Below are 26216 nucleotides of genomic sequence, written 5' to 3'. Positions count from 1 at the left end.
ATTAGTGTCCCACCCGTGTGTGCACAGGTAGTGCACTAATGCCATTGCCTTTTCATATTTCACCTGCTTCCAAGGGTGCCAAGGGCAGTTACAGTGTTATCCAAGCCTTGAAGTCTTTTGGGGCATCCAATGTTGCTGCCATGCCTACACACACTTTACAACAGTGGCCTTGGGGTAGAGCACCCGCCTTTGCATTCTGGAGGCGCTAGGTGCAAGTTTTAGACCGCCACTTCTCTTTGTGAAATGTGGAATCGGCAATGAGTAAAGTAAAATCACTCTACACTGTACTGATGGGCAACTTCAATGCGAAGGTGGGCAAGAAGCAGGCTGGCGACCAGGCGGTAAGCGACTAACTATGGAATAGGTTCTAGGAATAGCAGGGAAGAGCTGTTAGTAGAGTTCGCAGATAGAAAAAAATTTATGGATCATGAATACCTTCTTCCGCACGCAAACAAGAGAACAAGAAGTGGACCTGGAAAAGCCCCAATGGTGAGACTAAAAATGAAATCGACTTCATACTACCCACTCAACCTGGCATTGTTCAGGATGTGGACGTCCTCAGAAAGGTGAGCTGTAGCAACCACAGAATGGTAGGGTCTCGAATTAGCTTAGACTTGAAAAGTGAACGGAAGAAGCTAGTGAAGAGGAAGACCATTAACGAGTTAGTGGTGAGAACGAAAAAGGGGAATTCAGGATATCGTTGCAGCACAGATATTCAGCTTTAACTGAGGAAGACGATTTTTAATGTTCATACAATGAACGGTAATCTGACAGCTATCATTACAGAGTGCACAGTAGAAGTAGGCGGTAGAATGGTTCTATAGGATACCGGCAGACTATCTCAGGAGACGAAAGATCTGATTAAAAAACGTCAAAGCATGAGGGCGTCTAACCCTACAAAGAGAATATAACTAGCAGAGCTATCGAAGTTAAATAAGTCCAACAGAGCCGACATAAGGAAGTTTAATATGGAGAGAATCGAACGTGCTCTAAAGAATGGAGGTAGCCTAAAAGCGGTGAAGAGGAAACTAGGCGTAGGTGAAAACCAAATGTATGCGTTAAGAGACAAGGAGGGCAATGTCATTAGCAATATGGATAAGATAGTTAATGTAGCCGAAGAGCTCTACACAAATTTATACACTAGACAATGTAATCAGAGCGTTAATGGTAGAGGCAGTAGACCAATCCCTATATATAGCCTTCATTGATTACAAGAAAGCTTTTGACTCAGTGGAAACCTCAGCAGTCATACAGGCATTGCGGAATCAGGGTGTAGATGAGCCTTATGTCAAAATACTGTAAGATATATATAGCGACTGCACAGCTACCGTAGTCCACCATAAAGTCAGCAATAAAATTCCAGTAATGAAGGCCGTCAGGCAAGGAGACACGATCTCGCCAATGCTATTCACCACCTGTTTACAGGAGGTATTCCGAGGCCTGAATTGGGAACAGTTGGGAATTAGAATAAATGAAGAATACCTAAATAATCTGCGATTCACTGGTGACATTGCCTTGCTGAGTCACTCAGGAGGTGAACTGCAAAGCATGATAAATGAGTTAGACAGGCAGAGCAGAACGGTTGGTCTAAATATTAACATGCGGAAAACTAAAGTAATGCTGAACAGTCTAGCAATGGAACGGCAGTTCACAGTAGGTAGCGAGGTGCTGGAAGTGGTTAAGAAATACGTCTACTTACGGCAGATAGTGATAGCTGATCCGGATCATGAAAGGGAAATAACTAGAAGGATAAAAATGGGGTGGAGCACATATTAAAGAAGCTTCTCTCGGATCATAAATGGCAGATTACTGATGTCCCTCAAGAACCGGTCCTCACCTGCGGGGCAGAAACGTGGAGGCTAACAAAAAGGGTTCAGCTGAAGTTAAGGACAATGCAGCAAGCAATGGAAAGAAAAATGGTAGGTGTAACATTAAGAGACCGGAAGCAGGCAGAATGGGTGAGGGAACAAACGTGTGTTAATGACATCCTAGTCGAAATTAAGAGGAAGAAATGGGCTTGGGCAGTGCGTGTAATGCAAACTCAAGAAAACTGCTGGTCCTTAAGGGTAATGGAATGGATTCCAAGGGAAGGCAAGCGTAGCAGGGGGCGGCAGAAGGTTAGGTGGGCGGATGAGATTAAGAATTTTGCAGGTATAGATAAGGTGGGAACAGCTGGCAAAGGACAGGGTTAATTGGAGAGACATGATACAGGCCTTTGCCCTGCAGTGGGTGTAGTCAGGCTGATGATGATGATGACAACATAGCTGGCGCTTCTTTTGCCACCACTCATGGCAGTCAATTAAAGATGCTTTATAGAGTAGAACGCGATTGTTATCGGGTCCCGTTTCAAAATTGGCATACTCATAATTATTCATGCGTGCATAGTCAAAGACCACGACACATTCACTAGGTCCACTTTTATTCAGTTCGAACCAACAAGCACACAGCAGGCAATATCTAATTAACATTCTCTACGCGATTGATTTTTTTTGTAACTGTTCTCATTTGATGTTACTGATTGTATTCGTCGTCCTAATTGCCCGCATTGTATGTTTATATGTATGTTTTACTAGATTTGTTTTTCTTTTTTTTCAACCTCTTTGGCTTTGTTCTTGTATTGTCCTGCGTACATATCCCCCCCCCCCCCCCCCCTTATGTAATAACCTCTGAAGGGTCCTTAAGGGATAAATAAATGGTGATGATGATGATGGTTAACTGTTAGTGTCACCAATTTTGTCGGCAATTAAAAAAGCCTATGCCTATAAGCAACCAAAACCCGCATGGCATGTCGTAGTGGCACCGGCATACGGCAACCAGCGGAACTACGAGCATGACGGAGAACGCCGCTGTGCCAAGACATGGCACGCGAGATGCGGGCTGCGCCTCTAAAGAGAGGCCAGGATTTGATCTGGTGAGGTACGCTTCGATTACGAAAGACACAAGGCTGTAAAGGCTTGGAATGAGTGTGCTGAGATGTGATGGCAAAAGGAAAGAACTGTGTTTGTGCCTACAAAGTGACGTGCAAAGAGGACCGCAGGCTCCTGAAGAGACCCATTAACGCCATTGCGTCGCACCCTTAGGCAGAGCTTAAGTGTCCCAAATTTTTCAATGACTATGGTGTGCTGCTGCAGTGAACCTGTGGCGGGGCCATCCGCGCCCCCGGGTGGAGCAGCTAACACTACTCCGCCAACCCCCAAAAGAGGCCACGCAGACCCCCGGGTCGGCGGGCCTCAAGACCTCCTCCCACAGATCGAAATCTAACGGCCGTCCAGCGCCTCTGCAGAGGCGATGGACACGACCCAAGGCAGTCCCATGCCGTCCACGTCGGAAAGACGATGGAGCTTTTTGGATTGATAAAAAAATTTGAGGCTCTGAGTCACGGGGCCAAATCCAAATTAATCTAGTTGTTTCTTCACAGACACACAACATTAAGATGGCTTTCGTAATACACTGGAACTGCAGAGGACTCTTAAATAACTATAACGACATAAAAGACGTTTTAAACACAATTTCTCCTGTTGCTTTATGTGTACATGAAACCAATTTAGGTCCTCAGCACACAAACGTGCTAAATAAATATACTGTATGCTGCCGTGACCGATAGGGGGCGAGCAGACTCTAGGGAGGCGAAAGCATCATTGTGCATCCTGTAGTAGCAGCTTGCGAGCTCAAACTGAAAACTAGATTCGAAGCTATAGCAGCCACTGTGGCTGCTTACAAAACCATTACACTCTGTTCCATATATCTTCAACCACACCTCAGAGTAACACTGCATGAATTAGAGAACCTTTTAGAACAGCTACCGGGGCCATACTTGGTAGTTGGAGATTTTAATCCACACTCTTGTTTGTGGGGCAGTGAGAAAACCGATAGCAGAGGTCAGGTCATTGAGGATTTTGTACTATCAATAATATTTGTTTACTGAACACCGGTAAACCTACTTATTGCTCTCCTGGTTCAGGAAAAATGAGCGTTTTAGATTTGTCTTTTAACTCTCCATCTGTTTATAGAGATTTTAAATGGAATGTTTTAGACAACCCCTATGGAAGCGATCATCTGCCTCTCATCCACAAATCAGCCTCTCATCCCCACCTTCAGTCAGCAGGCAAAACCATGGTGTTGTAAGTTTTATTTAGCAGACTGGCAACTGTTTAGAACAGAAGCCACCTTAGAAAAAATTTTTAGAAAATCTTAATGTCAGTGAAATAAATGAAAAGTTCACGAATTGTATTCTTGCTGCCACACACTTGGTTATCCCTCAATCTTCAGGAATAGTACAACAGAACCATAAAGTGTGGTAGACACGAGATTGCAAAGAAGCAAAAAAATAACAAAATAAAGCTTGGGGTATATTTCACAGGTACCCCACGCAGGAGAACCTTATAAACTTTAAAAAAGCAAGAGCTAAAGCTCGGCACATATGTTGCAGTGTCGAAAAAGCGTCATGGCAGAGTTTCGTTTCATCCATAAACAGCCAAATCATATCAAAAAAAGTGTGGGAGTACACAAACTAGATGGTTGCTACTCCGCATTCGCGATTCCTCTTTTGACAGCCCCTCGTGTACAGAGAAATATAAAAAGCCAAGCAGATATATTAGGTGAACATTTTTCCACTGTATCTTGTTCCTCTCACTATACAGAATCATTTCTAAATATAAAAGCACAGCTGAAAAACAGACTGACGACAATAGGCAGTGCTCACAAAGCATATAATAGCCCAATTACACAACAAGAAATTAACAGCGTACTTTCTTCCGGTAAACGGACTGTAGGACCAGATGATGTTCATTATGAAATGCTTACCCATCTGTCCGAACCCGCTGTAGACTCGCGTCTGAAATTTTTAACAAAATATGGGTATCAGGAGAGATACCGGAGGCTTAGAAAAAAGCCATTATTGTACCATTGTTGAAGCCAGGAAAGGTTCCAAACTCCCCTGGCAATTACAGGCCTATAGCCGTGACAAGTGTACTTGCCAAATCCTTTGAAAGCGTCCTGAACATTAGGTTAATGCTTGTATTAGAGTCTCGAGATCTGCTGGACATCCGTCAGTGCGGGTTTAAACAGCATGCTCTACAGCTGACCATCTTGACCGCCTTGAGAACACAGTCCGAGAAGCATTTATACACGCACAACACTGCCTTGCAGTATTTTTCGATTTAGAGAAAGCTTATGGCACCACATGGAGGTTTGGCATTCTGCGGGACCTTGGAGACCTCAGCTTCCCTGGTAGGGTGCTGATATGCTTAAGTGACTTTTTATCCAACCGTTCATGTCAAGTACGCCTGGGTGCCACTCTTTCTAAGAACTTCATTCAAGAGAACCGTGTGCCTCAGGAGTGCATTATAAACACTACTCTTTTCTTACCAAAGTCCATCATGTATTCAGTCTATGTCGACGATCTCCAGATTGCTTTCATATTCACTAGCGTGTGAGAGGCAAATACAGCTGACAGTAAATCAGCTAACATTGGCAAATAAAAATGGTTTCAAGTTTTCTATGCGAAAGTCGGTAGAGGTTCTGTTCTCGCTTAGAAGAGGACTGCACACCGATCTCTCCCTTTATCTGAACGAAGTCACATTACCAGTTAAGGATGAGCACAAATTTTTAGGAATAATTTTTGACAAAAGAACGCACTTTCCTGCCACACATAAACACCCTCAAAAAGAAAGCTTTAAAAGTACTCTCGCGAAAACACTGGGGTTCCAACAGGACTTGTCTTTTAAAAATTTATTGCTTTGTAGTACAAATTTAGGTTTACGTCTTTCCACCAGCGCATACACAACATCACCCATAAACAGTCTCCATGTAGAACCGTCACTTATAAACAGAAGAACGAAGCTCACATGTTCATACATTCTGAAAATCCATTCGCTACCTAAACACGTCTGTCACCAAATAGTAACAAAGTGCCCATCTAGAACACTGTTTAACAACAAACCGCAAAGTACCAGGCCACTGCTATTGCATTTTGAAGAGATATGCCAAAACCTTGGCGTATACTAGACACATTACCTGGCATTGCTGGAAGACGACATCCACTGCCTCCATGGTGCAATTTTTCTGCAATCTGCGATTTCAATCTTACACAGTTCCATAAAAAACAAACTCCACGACAACATATAATACAAGAATTCCTTGCACTTGAAGAAAATACAGTAGTTTTACGCACTTTTACACTGATGGTTCAAAAACCGGATTTTTACGTAGAAAGCACAGTTGTGCGAGAGAAGTCGGAGAAGACAGTACGACTTCCACAGTGCACATCCATCTTCACTACAAAATGCTACACAAACTGTGTGGCCATAGAAATAATAGTAAACGAGAACTCGGGAACAGTATTATTTACACAGATCCCTTAAGTGTACTTGCAGCTGTCCACTCTAGAAATGCAGTCACCCCTCTAGGTGGTGACATCATACTTACCATAGAAACTGCCACAGCTCAAGGACCAAACATAAAACTGCTGGGTCTTGAGTTATGTGGGAATAAAAGGCAACGAGAAAGCAGATTTGTGCGCTGCTAAAGCTCGCGGCAAGGAAATAAGAGAAATAAATATACCTTTTAAGGATTGCATCAACTTAGTACTACGTAAATTAAGAGAAAAATGGCGGTCGTCTAAGAATGCCGTAAATAACTACTCTTGTTAAACCCAGTTTTAGGTGAATGGAAGTCATGTGTGCACCAGGAACGGTTCAAGGAAGTGATATTATGCCATCTCTGAATAGTCTACACTCACCTTACGCACAACTTTCTGCTAACAAAACAAGACAAACCTGTTTGCGAAGAATGCGGAGGTGTACTTTCGGTTAACCACATCTTATTATCTTTTGCGAAACTGGAAAAACTATGAAAAAAACACTTTATTCAATATTGTGATGAATACATTCCATTTCATCCAGCACTGCTTTTAGGAGACAATGCTATCGTTGAGAAGTCTTGTGTTTTTAACTTTTTAAGAGAGACAGGATTTTTCGAAAAACTGTAAATTCTGACCAGCTGCTTTGCTGGTTTTTTAGTAGATCTCAACCACTTTCTCATTCCTGAGAAGAAGCCTGAGGTCTTTATTTGGTTTGTTGGGAGCCTGGACCTTGTGCTTGGCGCATGATGGCCTTAGTTGCTTATGTCCCATAAAACACAATGACTATGGTATGCAGATTTGTCATGTACCTACCGGCAAGCTAAAACAACAGCTGGTGCACATAACAGGCTATTCAGAACCCTCAAGATATCCCCGCGTGGTCTATAAGATACCTTCTCAAGGCCGTCACACTGCCCATGTTGGTGAAATGAGGAACTTTAGACGGCTGGTCATGGTCTAATTGCTGACAGCTCAGAAAAATTTTATCGTACTTACTCGCATAATTTACGCATTTTTTTATCTAAAATTAAGGCTTCATAAAGCGAGTGCACAAATTACACGCAGATTTCGTGAACACGTCCTAAAAAAACTCTGAGAATGTCATAATGCGCAATGTATGCGGTATATTGCCACATATAAATCGACTGTGCAACTCTCATCTCTGACTGACTAAAAAAGGTTGACTCCAAATAGAAGTCAACACACATCGCCGCCCCACTCCTGCCCAAGACCCATGTTATGTGGTTCCCTGCCTGCTGGCATAATGGCTTGTGCACAGCTCAAAGCAATGAACACAGAATCAAACAGTCACAAACCCAGCAGTAAGAGGCAAATGAAGATACAGGGCGATAAAACAGTGCCCTCGCATGTGGCCGGGCTATGGGCCGTTATGTGCCGGCTGTGTGCCGGCTATGTGCATAGTGACATACCGGACGGGGAACACGGGAGATTCTCTCGTCAGCTGGCCGACAGTAAGCCCTCGTTGTCCTTATGCCCTGGATTAAAGTGCGTAGCCATGCGGCATAAAGAAACTCCTTGTCGCGCACTGCAGGAGGCCTGCATGCCGCGGACAGAAGTGCCCCCGCCCCGAACTGGCGGAATCGATCGTGGAGCCTTGCGCTAAGTGTGGGTGGCTACCACAGATGCAGCGATTCCTGATGCTGAGTACGGTTACGAATAACTCCAGCATTGACGGGGACTGCACTATGTTATCACCATAACCGATAACCCCTCTGGTTTAACTGCCACTGTCTTGCGCTGTGCATTGCATGTCATCATCTTCATCAAATTTCAACCATGCGCAGTGGATCCAGAACATACTGCTATCGTAGTGCTCTCTTAAGGTGTATTAAGTGGTGCCAAAATTTTTTGTTATGCTGCCACTAATGCCTGCAATCACCAATTTAGCTGATCTTTGCATCCATCTTCACTGCAGAATGTTACACAGACTGTGTGGCCGTAGAAATAACAGTAAACGAGAATGTCACGAACAGTATTATTTACATAGACTCCTTAAGTGTACTTACAGCTCTGCACTCTAGAAACAATCGCTCCTATACTCGGTGACATCATACACAAGATAATGCACAGATAATTGGCAGCGAGGTGCTGGAAGTGGCAAAGGTCTACTTAGGGCACATAGTGGCAGCTTATCTGGATCATGAGAAGGAAGTAACTAGAAGGATAAGATTGGGGTGAAGCACTTATGTTAGGTTCTGTCAGATCACGAATGGCAGTTTACCAGTATCCCTCAAGAGAAAGGTTTACAACAGCGGTATCTTACTGGTACTCACATACAGGGCAGGAACGTGGCAGCTAACGAAAAGGGTTCAGCTTAAGTTAAGGACAACGCAGCGAGCCATGGAGAGAAAAATGGTAGGTGTAACATTAAGAGACCGGAAGAGGGCAGAGTGGGTGATGGAGCAAATGCGGGTTAATGGCATCCTAGTCGAAATCAAGAGGAAGAAATGGGCTTGAGCAGGGCGTGTAATGCAAAGGCAAGATAACTGTTGGTCCTCAAGGGTAACGGAGCATGAGGTCAGGCAGAGAAGGGCATGTGCCGACAGTTCGAGTATCAGAGTTAACTAATTGATTTAACTGGAAACTAAATACACTTAATGACAGCATTTCAGCACTTTTCACTTCTTTGTTGTCATGGGACGTTTCTGACAAATTAATTCCAGGTAAGTTGAAGTCTCCTGTGATGATTATTTTTGATCTTGAATTGGTATGTTGTATCAAATGGTCGTGCATTACTTCGAGATGCTCGGTGGGAGAGTTCGGTGGTCAATATACACCTCCGAGCAGTATGTGTTTGCCCACGTATTCTAATTTACACCATACACTTTCGTGTCTATCAATGTCATCCATGTGGGAGAATGTAATGTTGTTTTTAACTGCAATTGCTACTCCTCCGCTTCTTGCACCTCGGTCTTTGCGGATAAGCTTGTACGATGGTGGGACAACTTCAGAGTCCTGCATCTCTGCATGCAACCATGTTTCGGTAATAACCAGGATGTGTGGCTGACGAGATAGTATTATGCGTTCTAGAAGATCGGATTTGTTTAGTACACTTCGCCCAATAAACGATATAACTCTCAGAACTTTATTGTCACCTTGTCATTTTTCAGTTTGAACTCTTGATTTGCCAGGGGTAGAAGTACTCGGACGAGTTGCCTCCATTCTGCAATTTCATTGCGAATTCCAGATGTACAACTTTGCGTCCATTTTCAACTTGTCAAACTTGAGAGTCACTTTCGATCCATTTGCTCTTTCATCTGCTGTGAAACACCAAAGGTATGAGCGCATGTCTTTTATCCTTTTATAAATGTCTTCAGCTATTGAAATATTTGATCCTTTCAGCTTGAAGCCGTTAGACAAAATCTTAGTTTTTCTGAAAAATCAAAAAGTCTCAGCGTGATCGGACGGAAGCTGTCACTCTGGTGATTGCCGATTCTGTGTACTCTTTCTATTGGCACTACGTCAACTCCAAGAACCTCTTTGAAAATATCTTGTTTGACTTCATCCTCTAGTGTTTTTGCATCTTCCTCCGGTTCTTCTTTTCCGCTGTATATGACAAGGTTGTTGCGTCAGCTCCTATTCTCCAAATAGTCTACCTTCCTCATTAGTATTCAAGGAGATGATTGCATCAGCAGTTTTTCTATCTACCTCATGCAGAAGGAACTAAGCTTCCTTTTGCAACGGCATTAGATCACAGCTTATCTTTAGATCTAGATTGTTGTTAACTGAGCTGCGCAAACTTTGCCACTTTTCCTGGGAGACTGTTTTCGTGTATAAAGCACAGTTGTTCCTGGGAGACTGTTTTCGTCTATAAAGCACAGCTGCTAGTCCAGTCGTCGTGTGTATGCCTCGTCTCTTCGCTGTGTTCCGTCTTTTGACTGGTTTTACTCCTGAACATGTACCAACTGACCCAGATTTCAACACTACTGTAACTCTAGCATCTGTTTACTAGTACTCTTACAGGTTGCGTCGCACTCTGCAATTTTATCTTCACACTGCTTAAGTCGACTCATTTCTGTCTCAATAACTGCGATCCTGTCTTGGATACTACACACAGTTGATTCTACTTGTTTCAAAACTTTTTTGGTTTTTGCTTGCTTTTTGAGAATTTTTTTTTCAGTACAGTATTTCAATATTAGAGCTACAGTCTCAATCTGAATCAGTACCCGGTCCCTGGTTCAGTTCTACATCACCAGATGTTAGTAACAGCAATCAATCAATGTAGAAACAAGAAATTGCGGACTTGGTAGCACCATCAAAGCAACAGAGTCATCTCGAATAGAAGAGATTGAGTATTTATCACCAACCTGGGCAATCAGGAAGAAATGGATGAGCATCCTTACTCTTCCAGTGCCACCAAGTCCACTGAAGGCATGGCTGGTGGTGCTCCTGGTTATATAGCTGTGCTGATGTGCTTCTGATGACGTCACTGCCTGGGTCAGCTAGTATGGGCATAGCACGCATGGAAGGGAATTGAGCAGTGGCAACTGTGGTCCGTCGATGATAAGCCTATCAGTTGAGCGGTTTGCTCGCATCTGGGCAAGCATGCGCAGAGTGTCCATCGACGAACCCAGCTGACGACAGGGCAATCTGGGCAATCAAGAAGTAATGGATGAGCATCCTTGCTCTTCCGGTGGCACCAAGTCAGTGAGCTCTCATCAATAGCCACTTATCAGGACGTTAAATACTGAGGTGTTTTTTTTTCCCATAATTTAGCCTGGAACAAGCATGTTGATTATGTAGCTTTGAAGGATGCTCTCAAAACTAAACGTTATTTAAACAAATTTGCAATGTACCTAGTGACGTAAAAGTTCTCTATATACCCAACGTACGTTCAATTTTAGAATATGCAACAACAATGTGACATCCGGCTACTAAAACCCCTGTGAAGAAACTGGAAGCAATGCAAAATTGTGCAGAACAAACGCAGGTTAATAACATCTTAGTCGAAATCAAGAGGAAGAAATGGCCTTTGGCAGGGCATGTGATGCGAAGGCAAGACAACCGCTGGTCCTTAAGGGTAACGGAGTGGATTCCAAGAGAAGGCAAGCCTAGCAGGGGGCGGCAGAAGGTTAGACGGGCGGATGAGATTAGGAAGTAAGCAGGCATAGGGTGGGCGCAGCTCGCACAGGACAGGGTTAATTGGAGAGGCATGGGAGAGGCCTTTGCCCTGCAGTGGGCGTAGTCAGGATGATGATAGTCACAGCAGCGTCAGTGTGCTAAAAGAGCAGCTAGGCTTGGATACACCTTCTTCAGATTAAATGACTTTCTGAATAAAAAAATTTGCATTGACCGTGAAATTTACCTAGCACCTCCCATATACGTTACACGTTTCTCGAAGAGACCATATTTGTGAAATACGAGACATTTCCTGTTAGACGTCTGTATTTAAATCACCTTCTTTTCCCGTGCACAATATATGAATGAAACAGACAACCTAACGAAATAGTTGCATTAGATGACAATATCTTTTTGGCCACTTTTAAAACACATTTACAGAAACTGCATGATTTATAATCGTACCGTGTACTATAAACTGTTGACTGTTTCTTTGATTTTTTTTATGCGCTATTGCAGTTTTATACATTACAGTTGATATTGCATAGTTTACAGGCATTGGACGCCACTTCCAAAGTGCATAAAAGGGTTTGTAGCTACATTGCTGCTATGTATATTTGTGTTTACATTTGTTTACAGTGCTTTTGCAACTCATTGTTTGCCCCTGTACGCTGATGCCCATTTGGACGATTCATACATACTGAAATAAATAAGTTTAAGTAAGTAAAATAATTCCCAAAGAGCATCAAATTTATGTTACGAACAGCTGCTCTACATTTATGCTTTGGCTGAGCACAGTGAAACAGCAGGACATGCCATTGACTGAGACTAAGCACCTCTCATTGCCTCAGTGAAAACATGTTTGTTGGGCTTTTGAGCCCCGTGGTGCAAAGCCAATCTTGCCTTTTTCATCAGCTCATTCAAAGCTGGTGAAGAGAGCGATCGCTTTTTCTGTGCTTTACAACGCTGTAATGAAATCTTGTGCGCACAGGTTGGAGCGCAGCTTCTGCAACCAACTTAACCGCCTGTCAAAGGCTGGCTACCATGCAGACGTTTTGGGTTCTGTTGCAGAAAAACTGAAGAAAAAGGTCGGACTGGATAAGATAGGTGAAGCGAGACAGGAGGAAAAGAAAAGAAAGATTGCCGTAGTACCGTATCTGCACCAAGTCTCGCATAACTTGAAAAGAATTGGGAAACATGCTGGTGTCGAAGTTGTCTTCTCGGCGCCTAAGCGACTGTCTAGCCTGGTCAAAAAAGTAAATTCAGTAGGAAGGGAACCACGCAGCTGCTTGATAAGGCACGCGAAGCAATTCGTGCCTTGCCGGGAAGGGGTCATCTACTCTCTACCTCTGTCATGTGGCAAATGTTACATCGGCCAAACTGGCCGATGTGTTAACGTAAGATTAAAGGAGCACCAATATAATGTCTCTCGTGTCGCTATCACAGGCCACGTAGCAAAACATTGCAGAAACTGCAAAGACAACGAAGATGACGATGACGAGGAAGACAACGACGACTCAAAAACTTGTTTTCCCCTTTACAAGGAATGCTCTGTATTAGGTAAGAACCGCGACTCGCTAACTAGGGAAATAATGGAAGCCCACCTGATAGCTAGGACTTCAGATCAGTGTATCAGCACTCCCTCTGTAGCCTTGTCGGATAAGGAAACCCGCTACCTTGATTGTGAATGAAAACTCGTGCCTGCTGTAGGGGTGATATTTTGCACTGATGACTCTTGTATGTTGACACGTGCCTGATGAACTGGCGATGCTTGATATCACGCAAGTCAAGCGTGCTTGTATTCTTTTCCCGGCCACCAGGCCAGTATTTATACTGGCTGGCAGCCAATAAACGTTTTAGTTGTGAGTCAGCGCTGTGTGTTGTGTCTCCTGTTCTTTGTCCCGTCTGTTGAGCTGTTATGGATCATCGTCAGCACCAACTCGCCCAACAACTGGTATTGATTAAAGGGAACAGGTGGAATCTATGGTGGTACTCGGGGAAGGGAGACTATGCTTGCCTCAAGCAGCTGTTTGCATCGCTCAGAGATACAGCGAGTAGTTTTCTTCAGTGCCAAGCAGGTTGTTGCCAAGTGCATGGTGTGTGAACATGCTGTACAATCCAGTGGTGCTCTCGTGCCCATGCCTGTCCTAGCATCTGTAGCACCAAGGGAGTGTCACCTCCAGGCTGTCTGCTTATTTTTTGCCATTACAATGAAAGCTCGTTAATTTCAGCTCCAAGAGACTGGAAGAAATGTTTGAATTGTTCAGAAGCATGAATTATTGATTGACTCCAAAAAGTTGCCAAGAAATGCTTCAATCACAGCGAAGTTACTGGTGAAAGATCGAGCAATGGTTGCCTGCTTTCCAGATGAGCACTGGGTGACAATGATGGCTATTTTTCACATATCCACCAGTGCTTTATTGCGTGCACACTGTCGAGAGTCAAAGCAGAACTGTTCCCTGAGGGTAAGGGCCTCCACGGCATTCTGTGGTCGACGTAGTAGCGGTGGAGCCTCACAAGCAGCAGCGCCACATGTCAGGCACAAACGGCTGACTGCAAGTGAAGAGCAGGCAGTTTTGGCACACTGGGTTGATGTGTGGCCAATAGCCGCCACGACCTTGGGCTGGTGCAAAGCCCAGAAGGGCGAAACTGAAACTGGATGGTCGGACTACCTTAAAGGCTGTGTTGTTTGTTCCCCGTCACGCCTACCACCACACACATGTTAGAGATGCTCAGGTGACTCTGCAGCATATATGCAGACTTGACTTGGCTCTTTAGACAATCACGTGGCCACTCCGGTCATACTTGAATACGACCTTCTTTCAGGAGCCTGTTGAACTTACATCGTTCTGAGTCCCATGGCATCCGAATTAGTAACATTCGGTGCCATAGGCTTATATGAGTGTTGGCTGAGACTGCACCATTAGTTTGAAGTAATGGGGTCAAATTATCAAGCTTTTGTCATTAGTGCCACTGTTGTATTTATTTTTATGTGCCCTTCCTGCTTGACCTAGTAGATAAACGATGCCCACTGGTGCAGGACTGCGTTTGTTTTTAGGTTAAGGCTGTCTCTGCTTTTCCCCCCTTGGGCAGCCACGGCATGTCCTACCCCATTGCTGGCCAGGTGAAAGACTACAAGGCAGCCGAGTATGTCACCGACCACCCCATCATTGTGAGTTGCATTGGCCATTAGAGGAGCAACTTAGGGTTGCCTCTCTGGTTGTCTTGCTTCTTTCTCCAAATGGATGGCCCATGCCCCGCAAGCAGACGCACGTACTTGTGACAGTTGTCAGGGCTCTAGTGCAGAGTGAATGCACCTCTTTGATGCCACCCAAAGATGTTTTAGGCTCCTGTGGAAGCTGCTGCAGACTACACAGGATGAGCATTAGCATGTTGTGGTGTAGGAATAGTATCTGCTATTGAACTTTGTTGCTCAAAGTCATAATGGAACCACAGCACTTGCACAGAGAGGGCGCACAGATGCACAACTGCTCTGAACTATCATCTTCATTTTGGGTGTGTTTTGATTCGTACCTTATATTTCACAGAAGGACATTGATGAGCAAGTGCACCTACAACATAGACAGATATTAAGAGGACAGTCTGCAGCAATCACATACGCTAACATACGTAAACTGGCATATGAAACTTTTGTCCGCAGTAGGCTGGAGTATGCATCCGCGATCTGGAGTCCCCATCAGTCCTACCTAATTAACATGCTCGAAGCCGTCCAGAACCGTGCAGCACGCTTCATATCGTCAACATACGACTTTCATTCCAGCGTAAGTTCCATTAAATCATCACTTGACCTCACTTCCTTAGCTCTCAGACGAAAAGTTGCGCGCCTTTGCTTGTTCCATAAGTTATACTTCAATTTCCCCTATCTCCGTGGTTCCCTCATATCTCCTCCCTTTCGTACATCGCGCCGCCTTTTTAATTCAAATAGCGTCCAACGACTTCATGGCTCCACCAATGCTTTCAACAAGTCCTTCTTTCCGACCGCAATTGAAGAATGGAACCTTCTGCCCGACTCACTAACAAATGTGCACGATGCGACAAGGTTTAAGGCGATGTTGTTAGATCACCTGGGTTGACATGTTTTTTTTTTTTTTTTTGCCCTAACCTCTCGCCGACGTGTGTGGTGCTTGTAGGCCTAAAGGCATTTTTTACATGCACCGTTCTAACTATTCGCGTTCCTTGCTTCTCTTTATGTTCCTATATTGCATTGTTATATTTTTGTGACCTTTGTTTTTCCACATCAACCTTGTATATGCTCCCCCCTTATGTAATACCCCAACAGGGGCCTTTAAGGGACAATAAATGATGATGATGATGATGATAAGGCAATCTCGGAGTGCTCAATGCCATCAAAAAGAAAGAAAGCACGAAAAAAAATTGCAAGAAAAAAGTCAAGTCTTGGTCAATAAATGCCAATGACTAACACAGTAACCAGGATAACAAGGCTAAAAACTAGGCATAAAAAGAGGTAAAAAGATGGCATAGATGAGGCAAAGAATTCATGAAGCAGTAAAAAAACAGATAAAAGGAATGTGGGCCAACAACCAACATATGCATCCAAAGTTCAGTGAGGCGCTATAAGCATGTAAAAGGATGACATAAGCGAGGCAATAATTAACAAGCCAAGATGAGAACTGAAAGAGGTGTGGAAAGGGTTGAAGATGGCTTAGAATGCAATAAAATCATGTTGACCCAGACAGGAATACCTAACGCAGCGTGCTTTTGGATTGTCAATGATGGCTGCTTTGATTGTTTTGCGAGTGAGCTGATTCTTGTTTTTTGCCATGATCCTTGTGTTCGCAAAGTTTGAAAGACTGCGCTTGCAGGGTGAGCAGTCACAAATGTGAATGCCAGGTTGCTAGATTTTTTTTCTCTCACATTCAGATAATGCCCCTGCAGTCTTTTGTTCACTAATTGGCCTGTCTGTCCAGCATATTCTTTGCCGCAGGATAGGGGAATAGAGCTAGGCAAAGTCAACCTGTCCCGCCCTCTTATATTAAACAAGCAAGTGCAGATGTATTTGAAAGTAATCGTGAAGCTGTCTACAGCATCAGATGGGAATGGGACATTTCCGATGTCCACGTATGCTGGAAGCGACCGCAGGGGAATGGAAGCTTCGTGTGTCACCAGAAACACTCAGCCAAAGTGGTCTCTGTCATCTTTATTTCTACTTCTACATAGCAGACTATGTATTGTGAGACAAATGGACAAAGGACTGAAAATTGCCATTGAAAACTTATTCCCATAGGTGCACATGCTAATGAATTGAACAAAAAACAGCGAAAAGCAGCAATCGTCCAAAGATTGAATCGCCAACCAGCAGGTGTCAGAATACAAAGATCATAAGCGTTGTAGCACAGTTATCATTGATACGTAAACGAAGAGGCTAAAATTTCGTATTTTGTATCAGTGTACCCCACCGACGGTTGACTGACAGTTTTCCTTGCTCACGCACATATGTCTACCCCACCGACGGTTGACTGACAGTTTTCCTTGCTCACGCACATGTGGGAGGCTTCCATCAGTTTCTGCAGAAAATGATTATGATGGAAAAAAAACATCACCTTCAATAACAGATATGTAGTCCTGTTCAATGAGAAACTGCTCCTCCTCCATGTGGCATTTAAACACGCACAACCATAAATGAGGCAGTACGGGGGGACATGGGCTTGGCATCGTTTGAAGCACAGGAAGATAAAACTAGAATACTATATGAAGAATGCCTGATGAAATTAGAAGCAGACAGCTAAGGTATGCAAATACTTGTACAAAAGGAGCATTCACTCACAGTGGCGGAAAAGGACTAGGAAACTAACCAGTAAGTGTGCAGGATACAAGGATGGAGAAATAATGAGGTCTAAATGACAGGTCAAAAACACAATAAGAACAGGATTAATTCAATGGAAAAAGGCAGACTGTGGAGCTATATAGAAAATGGAAAAGGCAAATCAAGAAGGAATCGTTCTATTACAATGCAAGAGGCAGCGCCCTGCTCTTTGAAACGGGATCAGGGTGTCTCCTGGAATGCGAAGCTACATAAAGAAATTTGACCAACAAGATGACACATTTGCATTGTGTGCTACATTTGTATAAACAGTATAAACGTTTTGCTATACACCATTTCATACGTGGCAAGGCAGTGCTGCGGAGGCTGCAAAAGTAGTGCACCCACAAAATACCCTATATACACGCGTAATGAACCCACAATTTTTCTAGAAAAGTTGACATCAGTTTGGGGGGAAGGTTCATTACGCGGGAAAAAAAAGTTTCAACAGATTATTTTGGAAGGGTCGATATTTCATATCATACCTCTGTCCGTCCTTCCATCATAAACAAACGCGCGTGGTCAGACGCGTTCGTGGCACTGGTGTTTAGCATCGTTCACTTTGACGCGATCTGGCAATTTTGTGGCAGCCAGCGGCGCTGGCCAATCGCGTCGAGATAACGTGAACATGCTGAACACTGGCCCTGAAGGTCAGGCATACATTTTTTGCGTGAGGTGAAAAAAATAGCAGTGGCTTAGCTCGGCTATGCCAGGATATACGTAGCGAGAGGTACGTCTCCCTGGCTGAGCTTGTGGTCTCTGTATGTTTAGCAATGAGAGATATGGGACTCCATCTCGGCGGCTATTTGCCGTTTATTACGCTCTGCAGTCTGGCATCTCGTATGGCAAGCCATTCCTCTCTCTGTTCGGGCGTCTCCGCTGCTCTCTTCACCTTCTTACACTCATTCTCTCTGTTGAGTTGCCAAGTGCCAGACGACAACCTCAGGATCGGAAGAGTTAATCTTCTCTTGTGTATAGGGACCCCAATCTAAAGTTTGCTGCGCGACGACAGCGCCGTGCGCCTCCGCTAGCGGCGGAATTCTGAGGCGCTGATCGGGCACGACTGTGCCGCGACACTCTAAGGCAGTGTTCGCGTGCTGCGCGCTTTCTTGCTCTGCGTGCTGCTTGCGCCCATGCCTGCCCGTGCTCTCATCTCCTCGCGGGCGTGGCGAGTGAGAGCACATGCCTGATTATGTCCAATGGGGGGCAGTTTTAGCGATGATGAAGCGGCACCGTGGTTGCCTAAAGGCAGGGAAGCATCTTGCGTGTCTTGTGGGCTTCCCTCAAATGACGCATTTGCTTACTGCCGTGTGTGCTGTCAATAGAAATTAGGCAGGTGGCAGGAATTGTTTAATGCAGGTGAAGAACCGGTGCAGTATCGGGTGCTGCAGTATTGATTAAAACATAGTACTAATGATCCATTGCCTGCGGCAACAGGAGAGAGTGCCAGGGGCCCTTAATGTATGTGCACTTACTCGACCGACACCATGTAAACTGGCAGCGCATACAATTGCGAAGGCGAAGATCGCAGACACCATTCCACATGTGAACTAACCTTGTGTCCACACGCGGTAGCAACGTCTCTCTGCACATTACAGACCACAGACTGTAGACCTCGGGCGGCCACGCTGTGGCGTTGCGTGCCCCATCAATGCGCATGAAAACTGAGGCGTGCCAGTGGTTTGGGAGTTTAGCGTCCCAAGGATGTACGTAGATTGTGCACACAGCCGTATTGAAGGGCTCTGAATTAAGATATCTTTTATTAGGTATCTGCGGTAACTGCAACCATATGGCAGAAGCGGCTGGGCAAGCGCGACAGCGGTAGGAACGGTAATGTGCTACTTTCGCAATTTGATAGCGCGTTCCCAACTCTCCGAACGGAAACGCTATCGCTTGCAGGTTCGAACAAGAGAACAAAGAGATCGAACAAAGCAAAATGAAGCCATATTTATAATTTAATGAAAAGGGGCCAATAAGAAAGGGCAACACCAAGAAACACGCACAACATGCATACAACACTACAGAATAAAAGCAGAGTTCACCAGGTTCCTATGCGTCCCAGGTGAAGCGGCGATGCCTTGCAGACAGGGCGAACGTGGGTCAATATAGTGCGACGCGTCGCTGGCGATGCATTGAAGGAAGCGGCGGAAAAGAGCCAGGTGGTAGTAGGAGCGGAGAGGAACACAGGGAGATGCCTGTGGTCTCCCGTCAAGAGCACGAATAACTTAGCAGCAGCAGGAAAAACGTTGCCAAGTCCCGTCGACAACGTCACGAAACATCAGAGGCTTAAAGCAGGCTATCCAAAGGTGCCTTTAGGCAACATGGACCCTTAGTCCATCGGCTGCCACCTCCACACTTGCAAAGAACGCAGTAGGCTTGCGTCGGTGATCCAAGGGAAGTCACGGCAGCATGGACCCAATATCCGACGACTGCCACCTCCACGCTTGAATGACACGATCTCCGCTGCTCTGTCTTCCTCTCGGTTTTCTGACACATCAGCTCTCCGCTCCTCGTGCTTGCCATGCTCTTTGTCGCCGTCGCCTCGCACACGCGCACCGCTGGGCTGGCACGCGCAGCGCTCCGCTGTCCAACGCACCACTGTCACTGCACCGCGTTCACAAATCCTCCGAGGATCTTTTGTGCACCTCACAGTTACTATATTGGTCACATCAGCTGTACGCCCATGCTAAAACTCAGCAGAATGGGATTCATTAGCGTGCACCGACATCGCGAAATGCAGTTTCATATTTCGCACAAATCTAAACACGGCGGGACTCGACCTGTGACACTGGGGTGAGCAGCCTATCGCCAAAGCCATTGAAACACTGCGGAAAGGGAAAAGAAAAAGGTAGCAGGAACGTATGACTAGCACGCATGGCGGAAGCAAGCAGATCGATCTGAGCAAGCACAATTTGAAGACACGAAGAAAAACAAAGCGAAATGCATTCGTGCCGCAGTTTCGTTCGAAGAAAGCCTTTAATTTCAGATTTTCACTTCGTACGCCACGTGGTTATGCGCTCTGGGCACAAAACTAGGTATGACGAGAACAGCGACATTCCGGGCTGTTTGCTTGACGCCGCGCATACGAGCTGCTCCCTGTCTAAAGCACGAGAGTGCGTGAAAAATTTTCGCAATGGTGTCAAAGCGCGAGGAAAACTCTCGAGCGGGCGTGCTCTTCTCTCACAACAGCGTCCATGCACAAGCGAAACAGGCTCCTCTCACAATGGCTTCGATGCGCGAGCCAGAAAGAACGAGCGCGTGTGTACAAAACAAGCTCCCTTCACGTGCAGGTGGCGCAGACGCACACAAGTCAGTGGCGAAGCTTGCCATCCTGCCTGACCATTTATGAGGAGTCGCTTGGAGAGGGCTCTGTGCACTGGCGTCCGCAGTATTAAGACTATGAGTAATAATAGACAAGGCTAGTGCAGAGGGTTATTGTTACAGATCAGGGTATTCGACTAGAAGGGGATGAAGCAATGAAACACATAGGAACAAGGATGACAGAAAAATTTAAAGAAAGAAATATTGCTCAGAATTTTTCGAAGGATGACAGGCCGGTTACTGCAATTGCTTCACTTGAACAAAGAGAGTGGGAAAGGGCAGAGAAGAAGGTTCCTAGTGGCACATCAACAGGAGCAGATGGTATTCTGATTATGGTAATAAAGAAGCTAGGGCCAAAATCCAAGCAAACATTAATACAGGTGGTGAATAAAATGATAGTGGATGGGAAAGTCCCCGATGAATGGTGATTAAGTAGAACGAACATGATATATAAGGGAAAATTGGACAAAACTGACATAAGTAACTGCCGTTCCATAACAGTGACATCTGTGGCTTACAGGGCGGTGATGCAGATTATAAAGAACAGACTTGGGTGGAGAACGAGGGGGTGCTAGGGGAGCTACAAAATGGGTTCCGGAAACAAAGGAGGTTAGAGGACAATCTGTTTTCATTGACACAGTGTATAGAGATTGCTGAAAACAAACACAGGCCCCTATGGCTAGCATTTCTGGATGTTAGAGGAGCCTACGACAGCATTATTCAAGAGGATTTATGGGACATACTGGGCACATTGGATGTGGAAGATGGAGTAATTAATCTTTTAAAAGATATATATTGAAGCGGGAAGGCGTTGACGGGACTGAGCGAGTGAACGGGAGGACGAAGACAAAGACGACAACAAAGTTCTGACTGTGTTCTGAGTGCCGCTCGTAGCTGTTCCTTCGCTGGTGTACATAGCTGTAAATATATTCTTTCCCACAACATATTAGGTGGAGGTGCGGGGTTAAAGTAGCCGAGAAAACCACAACATCGTCAAGGTAGCAGAGGCAGGTCGACCACTTAAAGCCGCGAAGAAGGGAGTCCATCATTTGTTCAAAGGTAGCCGGCGTGTTACAGAGTCCGAATGGCATGACTTTAAATTGGTATAAGCCATCATGCGTCACGAAGGCGGTCTTTTCACGGTCCTTTTCATCGACAGCAATTTGCCAGTACCCCGATCGAAGATCAATTGAAGAGAAATATTTGGCGCCGTGTACCCTACGTACACCACACCTCTCATAATCTCAAGAAGGTGGCCAATAGGTACGGCGTCAACGTGGTATTTTCAGCGCCGCGAAAACTAGCCGGAATGTGCTCACGTATTGGGAGAAAGGAAATGCAAAAGTGCGCCATCAGACACCGAACGCCACTTCTTGGCTGCAAGAAAGGAGTGGTGTACGAGTTCCCGCTTACATGCGGGAAGGTGTACGTTGGACAGACCTGCCGATGTCTTAATGAGCGCCTGCTTGAACACAAGAATTCATTGAATAAGAAAGGAGCCCATCTTCCAGACCACTGCCAAGCATGCTCGAAAGAGAAACGTATAATCTGCAAGCCCCGACTGCCTGAATGCAAACTGCTACTGAAAAGCCGAGATAAGACCGAACGTGAGCTCGTGGAAGCCTTTTATATCAAGAAACGAGGTGACAATTGCATCAGTGATATCTCGTTTATTATCCGGCACAGTGAAATGATGTTTCTTGAGGCATATCTGTGAAAGGTAGATGTTTGTCAAATTGAGATTAAGAGCATGGATAAGGTCAGAGGCTATATATACGCTCTTCCCTGAATAAACCGTGTTGAAAGTGTAGCGCTCGTCCTGTTCCCTTCCTCGTCCGTGTTGCCAGTTTGCGCTCTTATGTCTTTGAGGAGGGCTATTTGAATGTCACTTGCTTTTTGGGCCACATCGCGACGCAACCCTCATTCGGGAGCCAGTCTAAATGCCGAAGACAGCACGCCGCCAGGTCTAATTTTCCTGGTTTCCGGATTAACGGGGTCTATTTAGACGGGTTTTATTGCAGTTCGTCCTAACCAGGTGTGTTCAGTACAGTCAAACCCGGATATATTGAACTCGAAGGGGATCGCGCGAAACAGATCGTTATATCGATAATTCGCTATATATAAAAATAGTGATAGATAAGCTTATCTCTAACCTAGAAGGAAGAATACATTGTGCCTACGCTAGTGACGTGCTTCTTGTAGCGACGTGACGTCCACCGGTGTGCTAGCGCTCATTGATAGGCCTAATCTGCTTTGCATCGAAGCCACAGCAGGTGGTTCTTTGGAACTAGCCATTGCATATCATGTCTAGTCCTGTTACTTGTATATTATATAGAATATCCGAATATGAAAATAAAGGTACAGTTGGTTTCTGCAACACCTTCCACAGCGAAGAGGGCGGAAGTACTCCAGATGCAGGGCGGCTAGGCTTAAGTTGGGCTGGCTTCACCACATGATGGCGATGTGGTGTGGGAAAATGAGAACAAGCCATCAAAGGCGACCCTCAAGCACATGCCACTTTCACCTCGTCGTACGGCTTCACAGAACTGGCGTTGCCGGCATGTACCCTAGGCCGCGCAGCCGACGCGTTTCCGCGCGAAAAGTGATCGAAGAGCGTCATTAGGAGAAACACCGCTTGCAGAGGTGTGGCATGCTGTTCAGTATATCGAAGTACCGGCTAAATTGTAGGTCCACGTATATACTGCGTGATTTTTCCTTTACTTTTCCACGGGATTTTCAAGGGGATAATCTGTGTGTTCGATATAGCAAATAATCCAAAATACCCAAGTTTGGTATATCCGGGTTCGATTGTACCTCATTTGCAACACCTGACTTATTGCCGTAGGTATAACAGAAATTCATGCATAATTGTTAGCTCTAACTGAATGAGAATCGTATGTAGCACTCGCATTTTTGTCAATTGCACGCATTCTCCTTGACATGTGGCCTGCTTGTGCTGTATTTCCTGGCCTTTTGCCTCTGCCATGCAGTAGTGCAATGCAGGACACCAAGCAGCTGACGTGCAGTGACTTGTACCTAACTGCACCTCATTTGCAACACCTGACTTATTGATGTAGGTATAACAGAAATTCATGCATAATTGTTGGCTCTAAGGTGCCAATGACCTCCTCCCCTGTTGCAGCCACACGGCCTGTCTGTGGTGATGACCTCCCCGGCTGTCTTTGAGTTCACGGCCAGCATGTGTCCGGAGCGGCATGTCGAGGCTGTCAAGGCCCTTGGTGAGTCTGTCTGTCTCTCCCCACTTGGGTGGTGTGTTGGTGGTGGTAATGGGCATGGTAGTAGGGCACAAGTTGCGTGACACCAAACTGTCCTGAACCCACTGGGCTGATGCCACGTCCAGATTTGCAGATCTTCTGATGATAAGAATGGTAAACTGGCCCAACTCTAAATTCTAGCTCTGCTTTTGACACCAACTCCTATAATTTTCTCATTGTTTTCAGTGCACCAGCAGATGTTCCCATCATTTTCAGTGAGTGGAGCATGTTTGGCCACTCAGCAGCTACGACTGGCAATACACTGTTATGTAACAGGGCAGAAAACTGAGCTAGTTGGTATACGTTCATTATGAAAAATCCAGGTGCTAACAAACAACACAGAAGGGACACAGCGAGGGGATAAGCGCTGTGTTCCTTCTGTGTTGTTGTTTGTTAGCGCCTGGATTTTTCATAATACACTGTTATGTGTATTGGAGATGTACCTGTAATGACAATAAATAATAATTTTTGACGATGTCTTGGCAAGCTTACATACTCGATCCTTTTTTTATGGTAGAAACCTGGTTTGTCACGGATCTGCCTTCAGCTGTGATCGGGCTGAATGATCTGGGGTTTTATTATAATCGTGATAATGGTTTTTTTGTAATTTTCCTGTGTAATTTTCCATTGGAAAACACACAAGGTTAAATAGCTCACACAAGGCAGCCAGCAGCGCATGTGCCTACCCTCAAAATGACAAAACGAATCACTGTATATCTTGGTATCTTGGTTCAACAGTGATTCTTTTTGTCATTTTGGGGGTAGGCACATGCGCAGCTGGCTGCCTTGTGTGAGCTATTTAACCTTCTGTGTTTTCCAATAAACTTCAGTTGGTAGTAGCGCTTGTCCTTCGTGTCTTTCTCTTTGTGTCCCCTGTCGCAGCGCTTTCGAAAGTTTTCAAAAAAGGCAGACCATGTTCGTCCTCAGAAATAGACAGTCCCAAGAACATCACACGGGCAAGTAACAGGCAAAAAGTTACTGGTCAGTAATGGCCAGATAGATTTCTGTTGCTGCAGATGTACCTCGGGTTAAGCAAGACCACCTGTTTGTAAAAACCTGATTATAAACACAGGTCTTCAAGTCGGCCTTACGCACAACAATTTCCCAAATTTTATTGGCGCTATCAAATTCTTATCCTAGTTTATCCATGTTGGTACATTAAGTCACATAATTTCATCATCATTGCCGCCTGACTACTGCCCACTGCAGGACAAAGTCCTCTCCGATATCTCTCCAATTAACCCTGTCCTGTGCCAGTCGTGGCCACCTGATCCCTGCAAGCTTCTTAATCTCATCCGCCCGCCTTTCTATCTGCTGCCCCTTGCTATGCTTGCCTTCTCTTCGAATTCAGTCCATTACCCTTGTCAACCATCAGTTACCTTGCCTTGGCATTACATGCCCTGCCCAAGCCTATTTCTTCTTGATTTCGACTAGAATTTATTTATTTATTTATTTATTTACTTTATTTATTTATTAATACTGCAATCCCAGGAAGGGATTTTCGCAGGGTGAGCATACAGAAAATAGGTAAGTACAAATATTAAGAAAAAAAAGTACAAAGGCCACAAATTAATAATAAGCAACAAAACACAACAGCAAAAATGAAAGGCTCAATGACGTAACACAACAAAAAAGTACACTAAGGTTTGGGGCATATAAATACACTACTATCAAGTCATCAGTGAACATGGTCAACAGGGAATTAATTAAATGAAGAAAGAGCACCAAAACGATCACAATATTAAATTCAGTTCAAAAATGGGAACCGGGAATGCATGACAGAGGACATTATTGTGCACTGAGGTTGCCGATGGATGATGTTACAGATAGCTGTAAGACTTCGTCGTTGGTAAGTTGATTCCACTCCGTTACTGTTCGCGGAAAAAAAGAATATTTAAAGCAGTTATTACGCTGGGTGAAAGGGGTGATTGTAAGATTGTGACGTTGTCTTGTAGAATAACCTGAAGAGAAAGATATTAGTCCATCAATGTTAATTTTAAAATGACCTTTGACCAATTGGTATAAGAACTTGTCGAGAAACGTGATTCCTTTCGGTTATAGATATTAAAGCAGCCCTGTTTAAGAGGTCACTTACTGATGTGCGTCCATAGCTATTGTAAACAAAACGTACTGCTTTCTTTTGTATTTTTTCAATTTTATTTACGTTTGTTTTGGTGAATGGATCCCAAATTATTGCCGCATAATCTAATATTGCCGCATATCTAATTGTCTTTGACCCACCTTTGTTCCCTGACCCACCCTGCCCTCATCCTGCGTCTTAACTAGCGGTTCGATCCCTAGTTTGGGTTAGTAGGTTCATGATTCACAAAGAAAACGG

The 26216-nt window shown here is 44.8% G+C and overlaps 1 protein-coding gene across 1 annotated transcript in view; it reads left to right on the top strand.

The window, feature by feature from the left end:
* T3dh (Type III alcohol dehydrogenase) overlaps nt 1–26216 on the top strand; it is a 109972-nt gene that overhangs the window by 73887 nt on the left and 9869 nt on the right. The window contains exons 9-10 of the mRNA XM_077660755.1: nt 14534–14612; nt 23746–23842. Of these exons, the coding sequence (XP_077516881.1) occupies nt 14534–14612; nt 23746–23842 (176 nt within the window). The remainder of the gene's footprint in view (nt 1–14533; nt 14613–23745; nt 23843–26216) is intronic.

Source organism: Amblyomma americanum, chromosome 4, assembly GCF_052857255.1.
Source record: "Amblyomma americanum isolate KBUSLIRL-KWMA chromosome 4, ASM5285725v1, whole genome shotgun sequence".
Taxonomy (NCBI): Eukaryota; Metazoa; Arthropoda; class Arachnida; order Ixodida; family Ixodidae; genus Amblyomma; species Amblyomma americanum.
This window is presented reverse-complemented; position numbering and strand designations above follow the sequence as displayed.